General features: G+C 37.7%; 1 protein-coding gene across 1 annotated transcript in view; it reads left to right on the top strand.

Annotated features, from left to right (window-relative positions):
- The window catches only part of XPOT (exportin for tRNA), a 41,341-nt gene that overhangs the window by 25,076 nt on the left and 1,976 nt on the right, over positions 1-14,289 (top strand). Inside the window, exons 18-24 of the mRNA XM_023558445.2 lie at positions 113-398; positions 1,634-1,823; positions 2,337-2,453; positions 4,662-4,777; positions 5,436-5,483; positions 6,523-6,594; positions 11,850-11,906. Of these exons, the coding sequence (XP_023414213.2) occupies positions 113-398; positions 1,634-1,823; positions 2,337-2,453; positions 4,662-4,777; positions 5,436-5,483; positions 6,523-6,594; positions 11,850-11,906 (886 nt within the window). The remainder of the gene's footprint in view (positions 1-112; positions 399-1,633; positions 1,824-2,336; positions 2,454-4,661; positions 4,778-5,435; positions 5,484-6,522; positions 6,595-11,849; positions 11,907-14,289) is intronic.

Below are 14,289 nucleotides of genomic sequence, written 5' to 3'. Positions count from 1 at the left end.
TAAAGAATTGGTTGTTTCTTTTGTCAGTATTATAATTTGTTGTACATTGTTTTTTATTATTTTGTTACACTTAAAGGATATAGTTATAACTAGTCTGGTTTTGCTTATATAGTCGAACCAGCAAAGCTTTCAGCAACAAGCAGACTGTGAAACAGTGTGGCTGTTCTGAAGTTTATCTGGACTGCTTACAGACATTCTTGCCAGCACTCAGTTGTCCCTTACAAAAGGATGTCCTCAGAAGTGGAGTTCGCACTTTCCTTCATCGCATGATTATCTGTCTAGAGGAAGAAGTTCTTCCATTCATCCCATCTGCCTCAGAACACATGCTCAAAGATTGTGAAGCAAAAGACCTCCAGGAGTTCATTCCTCTTATCAACCAGATTACAGCCAAATTTAAGGTAGAGCTGACTTAAAGATATTTCCCTGAACTTAGCTGCATTTATCTTTGTATAAATTTAGGCATTTGCCCCTTGGTTTCTTTTTTAAATATGTGCTTCTTAAGGGTATGGTTCATATGTGTTTTTATCATCCACAATGTCTAGCACATGGTCTGACCCATAAAACCAAACCAAACCCGTTGCATTGAGTCAATGCTGAATCATAGTGACCATATAGGACAGAGTAAAACTGCCCCATAGGGTTTCCAGGTAGTTGGCTGGTGGATTCAAACTGCAGATCTTTTGGTTAGCAGCCGAGCTCTTAACCACTGTGCCACTAGAACTCCTTAACTGTACAATAGAAGAAAACGATTAGTGTGCTGTTATAGAAAAGAAAATAAAAACACTATTAGTACAAAATGTCTGAAGAGGTAGATAAAGAGCACTGTAATTTGAATTCTTGGGCAAGAGTTTAAAAGTGATTTAATGTACTAAAGTCAGTTTTATGTATAAGGAAATGTAAGCCAGGTATAAGCTAGCTAATAAAAATGGCTAACACTTATATACTCTTTATATGTTCAAGATCTGTCCTAAGCATTTTTTTGTACTGTAATTCGTTTGATCTTCATAACAATACTGTTGTCGTTATGTGCCGTGAAGTTGATTCTGACTCACAGCGACCCTATAGGACAGAGTAGAACTTCCCCATAGGGTTGCCAAGGCTGTAAATCTTTATGGAAGCAGACTGCCACACCATTCTTCTGCATAGCACCTGGTGGGTTCAAACTGCCAGCCTTTTAGTTAACAGCTGAGGGCTTTACCATTGCACCCCCAGTGCTCCTTCATAACAACCTTAGAAAGTACAAAACTGAAGTACAGAGAAGTTAAGGAATTTTCCCCAGGGCTCATAACAGGTGAGAACTCGATCATATAATTAATTTGGCAGTAGAATTCATTTCTTGAGCATTTATATTTGAGTATATTCCATGGCAATATTCCACTGTAAAATAAGTCTGACTTTTTAGTGTTATAACCTGAATCTTAAGCTGTAGGAAATAGGTTGAACTTGATGAAGTTTTCAGTAATGTATGGCATATATGGATTTGCTTTAACAATGATATCTGTTAACTGAATAATGGAAATACATAAATATATATAAAGGCTATACATTAAGTTATATATTAAAATATCTTCCAAGTTTCATATTAATTTCTGTACTCATTTCTGAAGTAGTAATATTTGTTTCTAATCTTCAGATACAGGTATCCCCATTTTTACAACAGATGTTTATGCCTCTGCTTCACGCAATTTTTGAGGTGTTGCTCCGACCAGCAGAAGAAAATGACCAGTCTGCTGCCTTAGAGAAGCAAATGTTGAGGAGGAGTTACTTTGCTTTCCTGCAAACGGTCACAGGCAGTGGAATGAGTGAAGTTATAGCAAATCAAGGTGAGGAGACTTAGGATGCATTAATTGTCTGCCTAAGTCCTTGTCACAGTTGTATGAGGGAGAGCTAGTTGAAGTAAACACTAAACTTCTGAAGTGGTTGTATAATGGCCCCTGTAATGACAGGTCATTATTGTCAAGGCAGGAATCACTTTCATGTGGAGCACCTTAAAACTCCTTTGTATCCAATTCTTTTTTTCCTACAGCAGTATCTTTTAATTGTTTTTTTAGTAGTATAAATAGCATGGTGGTGGTCGCTTACCCAAATTCACCTGACAATTAAGTCTTACTGGCCAATTTGCCACTTTGAAGTTAACAAATGGAACTGTGTGGAGAATTCTGCTTTCAAGGGAATACTGAATTTTCAGTGTTTAAAATTTAAGAGCCTGGTTAATAAAAATTGAGGGATCTTACCAAATCTAAATGACATTTATCTTGTTATTGTATATGAAACGGAACTTTAAGTTACCTCTCTAGATTTTTCTTTAAATTAAACTTAAGTTTTTCTCTCTTCAGGTGCAGAGAATGTAGAACGTGTGTTAGTTACTGTTATTCAAGGGGCAGTCGAATATCCAGATCCAATTGCACAGAAGACGTGTTTTATTATCCTCTCAAAGTTAGTAGAACTCTGGGGTAAGATTTTTTTTTTTTTTTTTAGTTTTCTCAACTCGTTTCCTAAGGCTCTTAGAGATGAAAAGTAATCCATCCCTAACGTAGAAGCAGGGAGTTGATTTTCCCTAGTGATGAATTAATTGACCTTTTTTTTTTTTTACACACAGTGTTCACAGCAGCTTTATTTGTAATAGCCTAAAACCGGAAGCAACTCCAATGCCCATCAGCAGGTGAATGGATGAACAATTACAGCACATTCATACTGAACAATAAAAAAGAGTGAACTATTGATAGAACAGCATGCGTGAATCTCAAAATAATTATGCTTAGTGAAAGAAACCGGATGGAAAAAAGAGTATATACTGTATAATTCCACTTACTTAAAAATCTAAAAAATGCAAACTACAGTGACAGAAAGATCAGTTGTTTCATGGGAAGAGGTGGGGGAGATAAGTCACAAAGGAGCAAGAGGAACTTTTGCAGGTGATGGGTCTTGATTGGGTCGATGGTTTCAGAGGTATACGTTGTTGCCTCAAGCTGATTCCAACTCATAGCGACCCTGTGTATGCAGAGTAGAACTCATCCATAGGGGTTTTTTTAATAATTTATTTTTTTGTTGTTGAGAGTATACACAGCAAAAACATATACCAATTCAAGTTTCTGTGCAACCCAGCCCTTAATACAATTTTTCCATCATTGTAAACTGAAACTCAGTAGCCATAAGCAATGCCCACCCCCTCTGCTCATCCCCCTCACCCCTAATAACCACTCATAAACTTGGGTGTCTATATATCTGCTTGTTCTTGTCTTTTGGTATAAGTGAGGCCATGCAGTATTTGTCCTTTTGTGATTTATTTCACTCAGCATGATGTCTTCAAAGCTCCAACCATACTGCAACATGTATCAAGACCTTATTTCTCTTACTGGCTGAGTACTATTCCATTGTATGAATGCCCCACATTTTGCTTATCCATTCATCTGTCGATGAGCATTTAGGTTGTTTCCACCTTTTGGCTTGTGAATAGTGCTGCAGTGAACCCTGCTGTGCAAGTCACTTTTTGAGTCTCTGCTATCAAGTCTTCTGGGTATATACCCAAAAGGAAGGCATTGCTGGGTTGTATGGTAGTTCTGTTTTTAGTTTTTTGAGGAATCCGGCACCCTGTTTGCCACAACACCTGTTCCATTTTGCACTCGCATAGTGGTGGATAAAGGTTCCAATGTCCTCATGTTCTTTCCAACGTTTGTTATTTATTTTTTTTTTTTTAATTTTAGCCATCCTAGAAGAAGTGAAATGGTATCTCATTGTGATTTTGATTTGCATCTCTCTATTGGCTAATGACACTGGGCATCTTTTCATGTGTTTGGGACCATTTGAATGTCCTTTTTGGTGAAATGTCTGTTCAGACCCTTTGACCCTTACCCAAAAAAAAAACCAAACCCATTGCTGTCGAGTTGATTCCGACTCATAGTGACCCTATAGGACAGAGTAGAACTGCCCTGTAGAGTTTCCAAGGAGCGCCTGGCGGATTTGAACTGCCGACCTGTTGGTTAGCAGCCGTAGCACTTAACCACTGCACCACCAGGGTTTCCTTGACCCTTATATGACTGGGTTATTTTGTCTTTTTGTTGGTAAGCTGTCGAAGTTTTATATATTTTTGGTTATTAGATTCTTATTCGACATAAGGTTTCAGAAGATACTCTCCCGTTCCGTAGCTTGTCTTTTCACTTTTTTGGTAAAGACTTTTGATGAACAAAAGTTTTTAATCTTCATGAGGTCTCATTTATCTGTTTTGTCTTTTGCCGTTTGTGCCTTTCTTACTATATTGGATGATCCATTGTTAAAAGCTAGGTCCGACAGTGTCACCCCTGCATTTTCTTCTAAGAGTTTTATGGTTTTAGTTTTCGTATTTGGGTCCTTAATTCATTGTGAATTTGTTTTTGTGTGTGGTGTAAGGCGTGGATCCTGTTTCATTTTTCTTCGTGCGGAAATCCAATTTTTCTGGCACCATTTACTAGAGGCTCTTTTTTCCCCATCAAATGGACCTAGCACTGTTGTGAAAAATCAGTTGACTGTAGAGGTGTGGGTTTATTTCTAGACTCTTGATTCTATTCCATTGGTCTGTGTCTATTGTTATACCAGTAACAGGCTGTTTTGATTATTGTAACTGTATAATATGTTTTAATGACTTTCCTTTTTATACAAGGTGAAAATTTGAATTCTCTTAATAGGAGGTAAAGATGGACCAGTGGGATTTGCTGACTTTGTTTATAAGCACATTGTCCCTGCGTGTTTCCTGGCACCTTTAAAACAAACCTTTGACTTGGCAGATGCACAGACAGTATTGGTAAGCAGCTAGGAGTTTTTGTTTCCCTTGCGTAGCTCTCATGTACTTTAACTCACAGCATCTTTTCTAATACCAGGTTGATTGCATTTTTTCATTGAATTTTTTTTTCTCTTAACTGAATAATTTCAAATTCGGATTCATTTTTGAGAGGTTGATAATACACCCTCTGTGGGTTCTTACTGAATCCCAGTCCTGAAGATGAAGACATAAAATCCAGCTCCTTCAAATTGAGCAACCAAGACACTTTTTCTAGAAGATGAAAGAGTGCATGGTACAGAAATAACTTGAATACTGTAGTCATTAGTTTCAGTTTCCTCCTACTACTTCCATTAGAAAACTTGTGCTTAACTTCTTTCCTAAACAACTTTCTGCCCATATGGTAGTTTCTCAGATCTCATCCTCAGAATACTTAATGTCAAGCAGGTAACCTTTTTCTCACTTCCTCACAACTTAGTAACAGCTAGATTTCATAACTTACTACATTAAGACAGCAATCTGATGTTTTTTTGTTTTCTTTTTTTGCCCAATTTATTTTCTCCACCTGCCTGTTACCTATCCTTCCTCCATTCCTATTAATGAGCAGTGGCTGAAGAAGTAAAGAGTTGGATCATTAATCACGAATTATCCGTATTCAGAATTTTAAACTTGTTTCTCACAGGCTTTATCTGAGTGTGCAGTGACACTGAAAACAATTCATCTCAAACGGGTAAGCTTTGTACCCTGTACTCCTTTGTTTTCATCTCATCTGTAGATACTTGATAGTTGTGGTTTTGTGTTCGACTCATCTTGTTCTTGAAAGCTATATCTCTTGTAATGGTAAATAACTTTAATTCTGAGTTTTTTGAATGTGGGGAAGGGGCAAATGAAAGCAGCAGTGTCTGTTATTGTCCTTCATGTTTTGGGTATCAAGAAGGTTAAAAAGTATGTATGTTTTGGTTTGAAAAAAAATGTGAGAAATCTTAACCAAAACTTCAAGATCCTAGATTTAACCATCTGGTAGGCTTCCTCACAGCCAGAACTTCATAGTACAAATGGTGAGAGCACTTAGCTGTTTTAGAATGTCCTGTTCATCCTTGTTGGTATAAATTATAAGTGATTCTGGGTTGAATGTAGCTTGTGTGTTTTTTGCTTGTACAACTTCTTTAAGTAAGTTGAATTCATTGCCAGCATTTAAAAGTTGTGTTTTGTTTGTTCTTTTACAAAAGTTTCTATCTCCATCTTCTCTCAAATTCAGAATGCCAACACAGGACTGGCGTTCCCACAGCTACAATCAGCAGTTATAGTCTGTTTTTAAGTGACAACGATGGGGTTCTATCAGATAATGCACAGTGCATAACAAGTAAACATGGGGAGGGTAGACTAAACAGAGAGATGAGAAGGGGTGCTATAGGAACCTGAAAAACTGTCAGAAACAGTGTTACCTCAATTAGGAACAAGTTTCCTTTGAAGAATCATTAAATTGTGACCTAGGTCCACTGGGTTAGAGGGCCAAGAGTCAAGGTAGAGGAGGAAAGGTAAAGAGGAGCAGTAGTATTAAACAAGAAATCCAGATGTTAGTGCAGAGAAGAGTAGGTTGAAGAGCTGTGGACTGATACCCTTTTGTTAACTGTTATTCTCAGGTGGGGGTCATCGACATCTTAAAGCCTTTTGGTTGGAATCAACTTCAAAAGAGAAATTAGCCTTAAAAAAAAAAAAAGAAAGTACTGGATTTGTTAATTTGTTTATAAGTATCCTTTAATTTTCAGGGCCCAGAATGTGTTCAGTATCTTCAACAAGAATACCTGCCCTCCTTGCAGGTAGCACCAGAAATAATTCAGGTAAGAGCTGTCCTAGTGATTTTGTTCTTAATTTTAAAAATGTGACCATGTGACTCAATCTGAATTTTTTTATTTCATCTATTTCTACATGTACACTTCGTTGATGTTGATTACATTCGTCAAGTTGTGTACCCATTTTCGCTCTCTTTTACCACCTTTAACATACCTACAGTGCCCTCTAAGCAAAGACTCCTTTTTTCCCCCTCCCTCCCACCGCTGCTAACCACCAATTACTTTTCGTTTCTGTATATTCACTTATTTCATATAAGTGATATCGTACACTATTTGTCCTTTTGTGTCTGACTTATTTCACTCAGCATAATGTCCTCAAGGTTCTTCCATATTGTGGCATGCATCAGGACTTCATTCCTCTTCATGGCTGAGTAATATTCCATTGTATGTACATACCACATTTTGCTTATGCATTCATGAGTTGATGGACGTTTCAGTTGTTTCCACCTTCTTGCTATTGTGAATAGTGCTGCAGTGAACATTGGTGTACATATGTCTGTTCATGTTGCTGCTTTCAGGTCTCTTGAGTATATACCTAGGAGTGGAACTGGTGGGTCATGTGGTATCAAACTAAATTTTGATTCAAGAATACCAGACTTCATTCCGCTTGATCTTTTACTGTATATAGTATAGCAAGAGTACTTAGCCTGGAGGCTAAAACCTCAGGGGTCTGTGAAATTGAATAGGAAAAATTGTTTCCCTTTTCACTAACCTTTAAAATAAATTTAGATCTCCTACCATTGTAAATGTAGGCCACAAATCACAATAGTGTTAGCATTACCTATGACTTTGTCACCAATAGAAATCACAGGTGTTACCATATCATACCCATAAAAACCTGTTGCAGTCAAGTCAATTCCGACTTATAGCAACCCTATAGGACAGAGTAGAACTGCCCCATCGAGTTTTCAAGGAACACCTGGTGGATTCAAACTGACAACCTTTTGGTTAGCAGCCATGGCACTTAACCATTATTCAGCCAGGGTCTCCTCATATCATACAGATATCTCAAAATATTATTTATGCTTATCACTATTCTGAAATTGTGGTAGTTACTAGATATGCAGTAGACCTCGTCATTTAATAAGTTCATAAGTCTTACTATCCTATCAGTTTAAATATTTTATAATCGTAATTCAATATAATTTATTATCCCTTGCACTTTATTTTATGCATTTAAAAAAATATTGTCCTAAAAGGAGTCCAGTAGGCTTTACTAGACTGCCAGAGGAGACCATGGCATAAAAAAACCCCCCCTGTTTTAAAAGTTTACGCCAGATAGTTAATTATATGTGTGCTAAGCATATCAGTGCATGATTCGTAAGCCTGAAACTATGTTTTGAAGTAATTGGCTAGAAAGTTACTCTCTTAGGCTGGATTCTCTAGAGAAGCAAACCAGTAAAGTGTGTAAATATATAGAGAGAAAGATTTATATCAAGGAAACGGCTCACGCAGTTGTAGAGGCTAGAACGTCCCAAGTACATGGATCAGGATAGAGGCTTCTCTCAATTCACGTAGCTGCAAGAGCTGGCAAACCCAAGATCCACAGGTCAGAGAGCAAGGCTCCCCCCCGCCAGGCTGTGAACATCGGTGAATCCCAAGGTCTGCAGAGAAGCTGGTAACTCAAGTCGCAAAAGCCAGAGGTTAGGTGAACAGGAGGCAGCTGCAGGATCCAGAATAAGCAAAAAAGCCAGAATGTCAGCTTATATTTGGATGCAGGCCACATCTCCGAGGAAACTCCCTTTCAACTGATTGGCTACTCACAGCAGATTCAGTCATGGAAGTTATCACATATAAACACTGAGAATCATGGCCCAGCCAAGTTGACATACAATATTGGCCATCACAGCTACCTTATACTTTTGCAGTACTACAAAGTCATTTTATAATGGCATTTGGTTATTTTCTTGGCATGTAGTTATCCAGATTTGTTGTCTAGTGGCACATAGAGCTGATAAGGTATCAAAGTTTTGATTAAGACTAGAATTAGAATCTCTTGTGTAGAATTGTTTCTTCATCAACATCAGCGTTTTTTAAAAAAGTTTTTATAATGCTGGTTTATAAGAGGCATTGAAAAAAATCGAATGAGAAGTAGGGCAGATCACCTCAAATATGTGTAATCTTAAAACTCTTTTTAAATTAATTTATTTATAATTGCTAATTTCACTTTGGAGATACTGATGAACTTTCTCAATTATGTTACTTAAGTAGATTAATACTTTAATTAAAATAATAAACTACTAATTACTCATGTAATATTAATGCCCATCAAAAGTAGAAACCTACCGTTCAGTTTTGAACAGCTAACTTTCTTCCAGTTGCTAAATGAAGCTGAAGCAACGTTGTTACTATATTTCTATCTAATATTTTGATTGTAAAAGAAATTTATAAGGATCCCCAGGTTTTCCTTTCTTCATATGCCCCCTTTTTTTTTTTTTTTTTTAATTGCGCTTTAGGTGAAAGTTTACAGAGTAAATTAGTTTCCTATTCATAGCTTGTATATAAAGTATTTCATGACCTTGGTTTTGCTCCCCACAATGTGTCAGCACTCTGTCCATTTCCACCCTGGTTTCCCTGCCTGCTCGTCTTATAATTGATTGTTCTAAGGAGGACATTCCTCTTGGATATTGTTTATCTTATGTGCTTGTCTGTTGTTTGGCTGAGAGACAGCCCCAGGGTATGGCTTCATTTCCAGGTCAGAAGGGTGTCTTAGGGCCATAGTCTTGGGGGTTCCTCCAGTTTCTGTTAGATCAGCAAGCCCAGTCTTTTTCGGGAGTTTGAATTTTTTGTTCTACAGTTTTCTCCTGCCCTGTCCAGGACCTCTGTTGTGATCCCAGTCAGAGCAGCTGGTAGTGGTACCCAGGCACCATCTAGTTCTTCTGGTCTTGGGGTCATGTAGGCTGTGATTCATGTGTCCATTAGTCCTCTGGACTAATTGTTCCTTTGAGTCCTTGTTCTCCTTCACTCTCCCTTGCACGGGGTGGGAAGAGACCCATCATATCTTAGATGACTGCTTGCAAGCTTTTAGGACCCCAGATGCTGCTCAACAAAGCAGAACATTATGTACTGTGCTGTGCCAAATGACGTAAATGTCCCCCGAGTCTATGGTCCTTTATCTTCTTACCTAGGAACCTTGTCCTGCGAGGTGTTTGGTTATATCTGAGAGGTTTCTCTGGCTTTACCCCTTGTGTGTTCTATATCGGCCGTACTTATAATCATGCATGTAGAAATATCTACCACCAAACCTTTATTTGCCAATGGGTGTGTTTCCTTACACCCTCTCACACCTCTTGGTGTATCTACCTAACCCATTTGTCCATTTGTAAATTATTGTTTATTACTATTGCTGCAGGATTGTCTAAGCTATGATGTGGTGACTATGATAGTTGCCCTTTATTTGTACGTTCCTCTCCGTGTCCTCTCTTGCCTTGGTCATGTTGTACTGACTTCTCCCATAAAATGTATTGCCTTTTCCTTCATCAATATTCACTTGTCTTCCAAACGGTGAATTTCTTCCCTTCCTCTCCCCTCCCTGGTAACCATCAAATAATGTTTTTTTTTCTGTGTATAAACCTTTTGTTACTTTATAGTAATGGTCTCATATAGTATGTGTCCTTTTGTGATTGACTTATTTCACTCAGCAATAAAAAAAAAATAATGTCCTCCAAATTCATCCATGTTATGAGATGTTTCACAAATTCGTCATCATTCTTTATCACTGCGTACTGTTCCATTGTATGTCTGTACCACAGTTTGTTAATCCATTCATCTGTTGATGGGCACTTAGGTTCTTTCCATCTTTTTGCTATTGTGAATAATGCTGCAATGAACATGGCTATGCATATGTGTATTCGTGTCATGGTTCTTATTTCTTTAGGGCATATACCTAGGAGTGAGATTGCTGGATCATATGGTATTTCTATTTCTAGATTTTTGAGGAAGCGCCATACCATTTTCCAAGGCGGTGGTACCATTTTAAATTCCCACCAGCATTGTATAAGAGTTCCAGTCTCCCCGCGACCTCACCAGCATTTGTTATTTTCTGATTTTATTTTTTTGATTAGTGCCTGTAATGTCGGGGTGAGATGGTATCTCATCGTAGTTTTGATTTGCATCTCTCTAATAGCTAATATCCTTTGCCCATTTTTTAATTGGATTGTTTGTCTTTTTATCATTGAGATGTTAAAGTTTTCTATAAATTTTAGAGATGAGCCCTTTGTCAGATATATTGTAGGTAAAATTTATTTTCCCTATCTGTAAGTTCTCATCTGACTCTGTGGAGAAGGATCTTGTTGAACATAAGTGTTTAATTTTTAGGAGGTCCCATTTATCTAGTTCATCTTGTGCTGGGTGTATGTTTTTAGTTATGTTTGATACTCTGTTTATGCTATGTGTTATGGCCATAGAGTTGTCCCTGTTTTTTCCTCTGTGATCTTTATAGTTTCAGGTTTTATGTTTAGGTCTTTGATCCAGTTTGAGTTAGTTTTTATGTATGGTGTGAGGTATGGGTCCTGTTTCAATTTTTACAGATGGACATCCAGTTTTACCAGCACTACTTATTGAAGAGACAGTCTCTTCCCCATTTAATGGTCTTTGGCCCCTTGTTGAAGATCAGCTGACCATAGGTGGATAGATTTATGTCTAGGTTCTCAATTCTGTTCCATTAGGCTATGTGTCTGTTGTTGTAGCAATATCAGGCTGTTTTGACCACTGTGGCTATATAACATATCCTGAGATCAGGTAACGTGAGGCCTCCTACTTTGTTCTTCAGTATTGCTTTACTTATCTGAGGCCTCTTTCCTTTCCATATAAAGTTGGCAATTAGTTTTTCCATCTCAGTGAAGATCATATGCCTTTCGATTACACTTTTTGCAGAATTCCATTGGGTAGAATTATCTCTTTTGCTTTTGGCCTAGCTCCTCCTTAGTTAACCTCTTACTAGATGATAACAACCATAGCAGCATAGTTTTTGTCCTGCCCATCCTTCGGAGATGTAGCTGAACCTTGCCCAGGAGAGCCACGTTTTCAAAAGTGAAAGGCTGGTGGGGCTTTATTTTAGTTATGACAGCTGTCTGACAAGTACTACATTTTAAAATGCTATGTAAGTTTGTGTGGTGAGGAACTGTTTGGGTTGATTTGGGAAGTGGTAACATGTAATAAATATGCTGTGGATTTGAATTAGGACAGATTTAATACAAATATACCTGTTCTCTTCTCTCTCCTCTCACCTCCCGGTCACCCAGGAGTTTTGTCAAGCACTTCAGCAGCCTGACGCTAAAGTTTTTAAAAATTACTTAAAGGTAAGTATTTGGAAAACTTACATACCTTCATGCAGTTAGGTAACGTTTCAGTGTCAAAAGAGAGTATCTATCAAAATACTGTGTTGTATTATAGTTTGACCAATTTTTACTTATTTGGGGATCCGTTTGCTGTAAAATCTGCTAAGAATCTACAGTTATCGATATTATGCCTCAATTTCCTGTGAAGCCCCTTCAGCTCAGCTCTTGTGAAAGATCATAGAAAGTTAGATAAGCACATTGAATGTGTACATGCCTGAGTATATTGCTATGAAAATGTTAGTCTTCTTTTATAGCTGTGTGATAGAAGTAAATAGGAACTAGAGGGCTAGGAGAACGAGAAATGTTTAAGAACTGTTGCCCATGTTAAATTGAAAGGAAGGAGCTAAAAATATAAAAAGAGAAGTATGAGTTTTTTGGTCATACCCTATTTATACACTTCTGAATTGGAAAACAGATAAACAGAATTCTCAGATTTGGCCATCAGAAACTCTTTGTACATTCATAAAATTACTGAATTCAAAAATAAACCCTGCAGCTTAGCAAGAAGTACCAAATGTTTGATATTCACATATATACAATTAAGTCCACGAGACACAACTGTTATTCTCACCAAGGTAGTCATTCAGCACAACGTGACTACTTTCTGTATACCACGTGCTATGTTAACTGCTGACTTTCCCTGGCCACAAGGAGCTCACGACCTAGAAATAAAGTTACACATGGTAGCATGAGGAACTATTCTTTAGTTTTTTTGTTGTTGCTTTGTTCAAGAAATTTTGAGTGCAAAGCACTATACCAAATTTCTTAGTAGCTAGTAACTTAATGAATGGCTTCCTGGTTCTTTCTTCCTAGCCAGTTGGTAGAATTCATAAATCAAGGGACTGAGTAAATAACGTACCGTCCTTTGACTGGGGCTCTAGGATCTTCCCTTGTCAGTTTTTTTTTCCTAGTAGTAGTTTGACAACTTAAATGTCTCAAAGAGTTTGTGAGAAGAATATTTATAGTTACTATTTACCTGTGAGAACAAATATACTTGTTCTCTGCTTTCTCCTCTCACCTCGGCCCATATTCACTTCCTTAAAAAAGAAAATGCCTGTGGAGGTTAAAAAAAAAAATGTCATTGAGTCGAATTCAACTCATAGTGACCGTATAGGACACAGTAGAACTGCCCCATCAGATTTCCAAGGCTGTAATCTTTATGAAAGCAAACTGCTGCATATTTCTCCTGTGGAAATAATGATTGATTCAAACCACCAAGCTTTCGGTTAGCACCTGAGTGCTTAACCATTGCACCACCAGGGATCCAGAGTTAATACCTGTTAAATAACTAATTAATCAAACGATTAAAGGACTCTAAAATGTTTACCTCTCAATTAGAAATATCTGTAACAGTAGATCTAGGTACAGTGCCACAGGCTTGTGCTCCAGATTTATTTATTCATCTATACAACATTTGTAAAATGTCTTCCTTGCAAGCCCAACTTCTCTGCCTCCTTAGTTTCCTTTCAGTGACAGCGTTATTTTTCTATTTGGAAAAAACGAAGTTCCTTGCTTTGTGCCCACTCTGTCATATCCAGTTGGTCCTCAGATCTTGCTGGTCTTCTCTTCCTGTCTCTGACATAAGCTTGGGTTCACTGTCTCTAATATCCCCTTCCTTGATCTGTTTGAAAATATTAAACAATCTTCACAGTATTCCCCTGCCCTATAACCTTCTCATTGACTCCCTATTGTTTACTGAAAAGAAGTTCGTGTTTCTTTTTTTTTTTAATTCTGATCTCAGTCTACCTTTCGGGCTTCTCTTGTAGGAAGTCTTCGCTATACTTGCTGCCATTGTTCAGAAATCCTGCCTCATTAGCAACCATCCATTCTTCTAGGCTTACCTCAAGCATAACCTCCTTGTAAGGCTTTCTTTTTCTTATATAGTGATCATTTTTTCTCTGCATCGAGTCAATGGATTATGCGTTAAATGAATATCAGTTCCACTAGGTGCTAGGGATATAATGATAAATACAGTCTTTCTCCTCAGTGACGTCACTACTTACCATTTACAATCTCTGATGCTTACTTGGCACATACCTGTGTGAGGTGCTGCGTAGTATTAGGCCAGTGTCTAATGCAGCCTGTATCCTAATCATGCATAGTCTCAACTGCTGAATTGGAATTTTTTTTTTTTAATTTTTTATCATGCTTTAAGTGAAAGTTTACAAACCAAATGGGACTCTCATGCAAAAATTTATAAACACTTTGCTGTGTACTCTTAATTGCTCTCCCCCTGATGAGACAGCACACTCCTTCCCTCCTCTATTTCTTTTCGTGTCCATTTGGCCAGCTTCTGACCCTCTCTACCCTTTCATCTCCCCTTCAGACAGAAGATGCCAACATA

The sequence above is a fragment of the Loxodonta africana genome, chromosome 4 (assembly GCF_030014295.1).
Source record: "Loxodonta africana isolate mLoxAfr1 chromosome 4, mLoxAfr1.hap2, whole genome shotgun sequence".
Classification (NCBI taxonomy): Eukaryota; Metazoa; Chordata; class Mammalia; order Proboscidea; family Elephantidae; genus Loxodonta; species Loxodonta africana.
The sequence above is the reverse complement of the archived record's forward strand: the minus strand, read 5'-3'. Positions and strand labels throughout refer to the sequence as shown.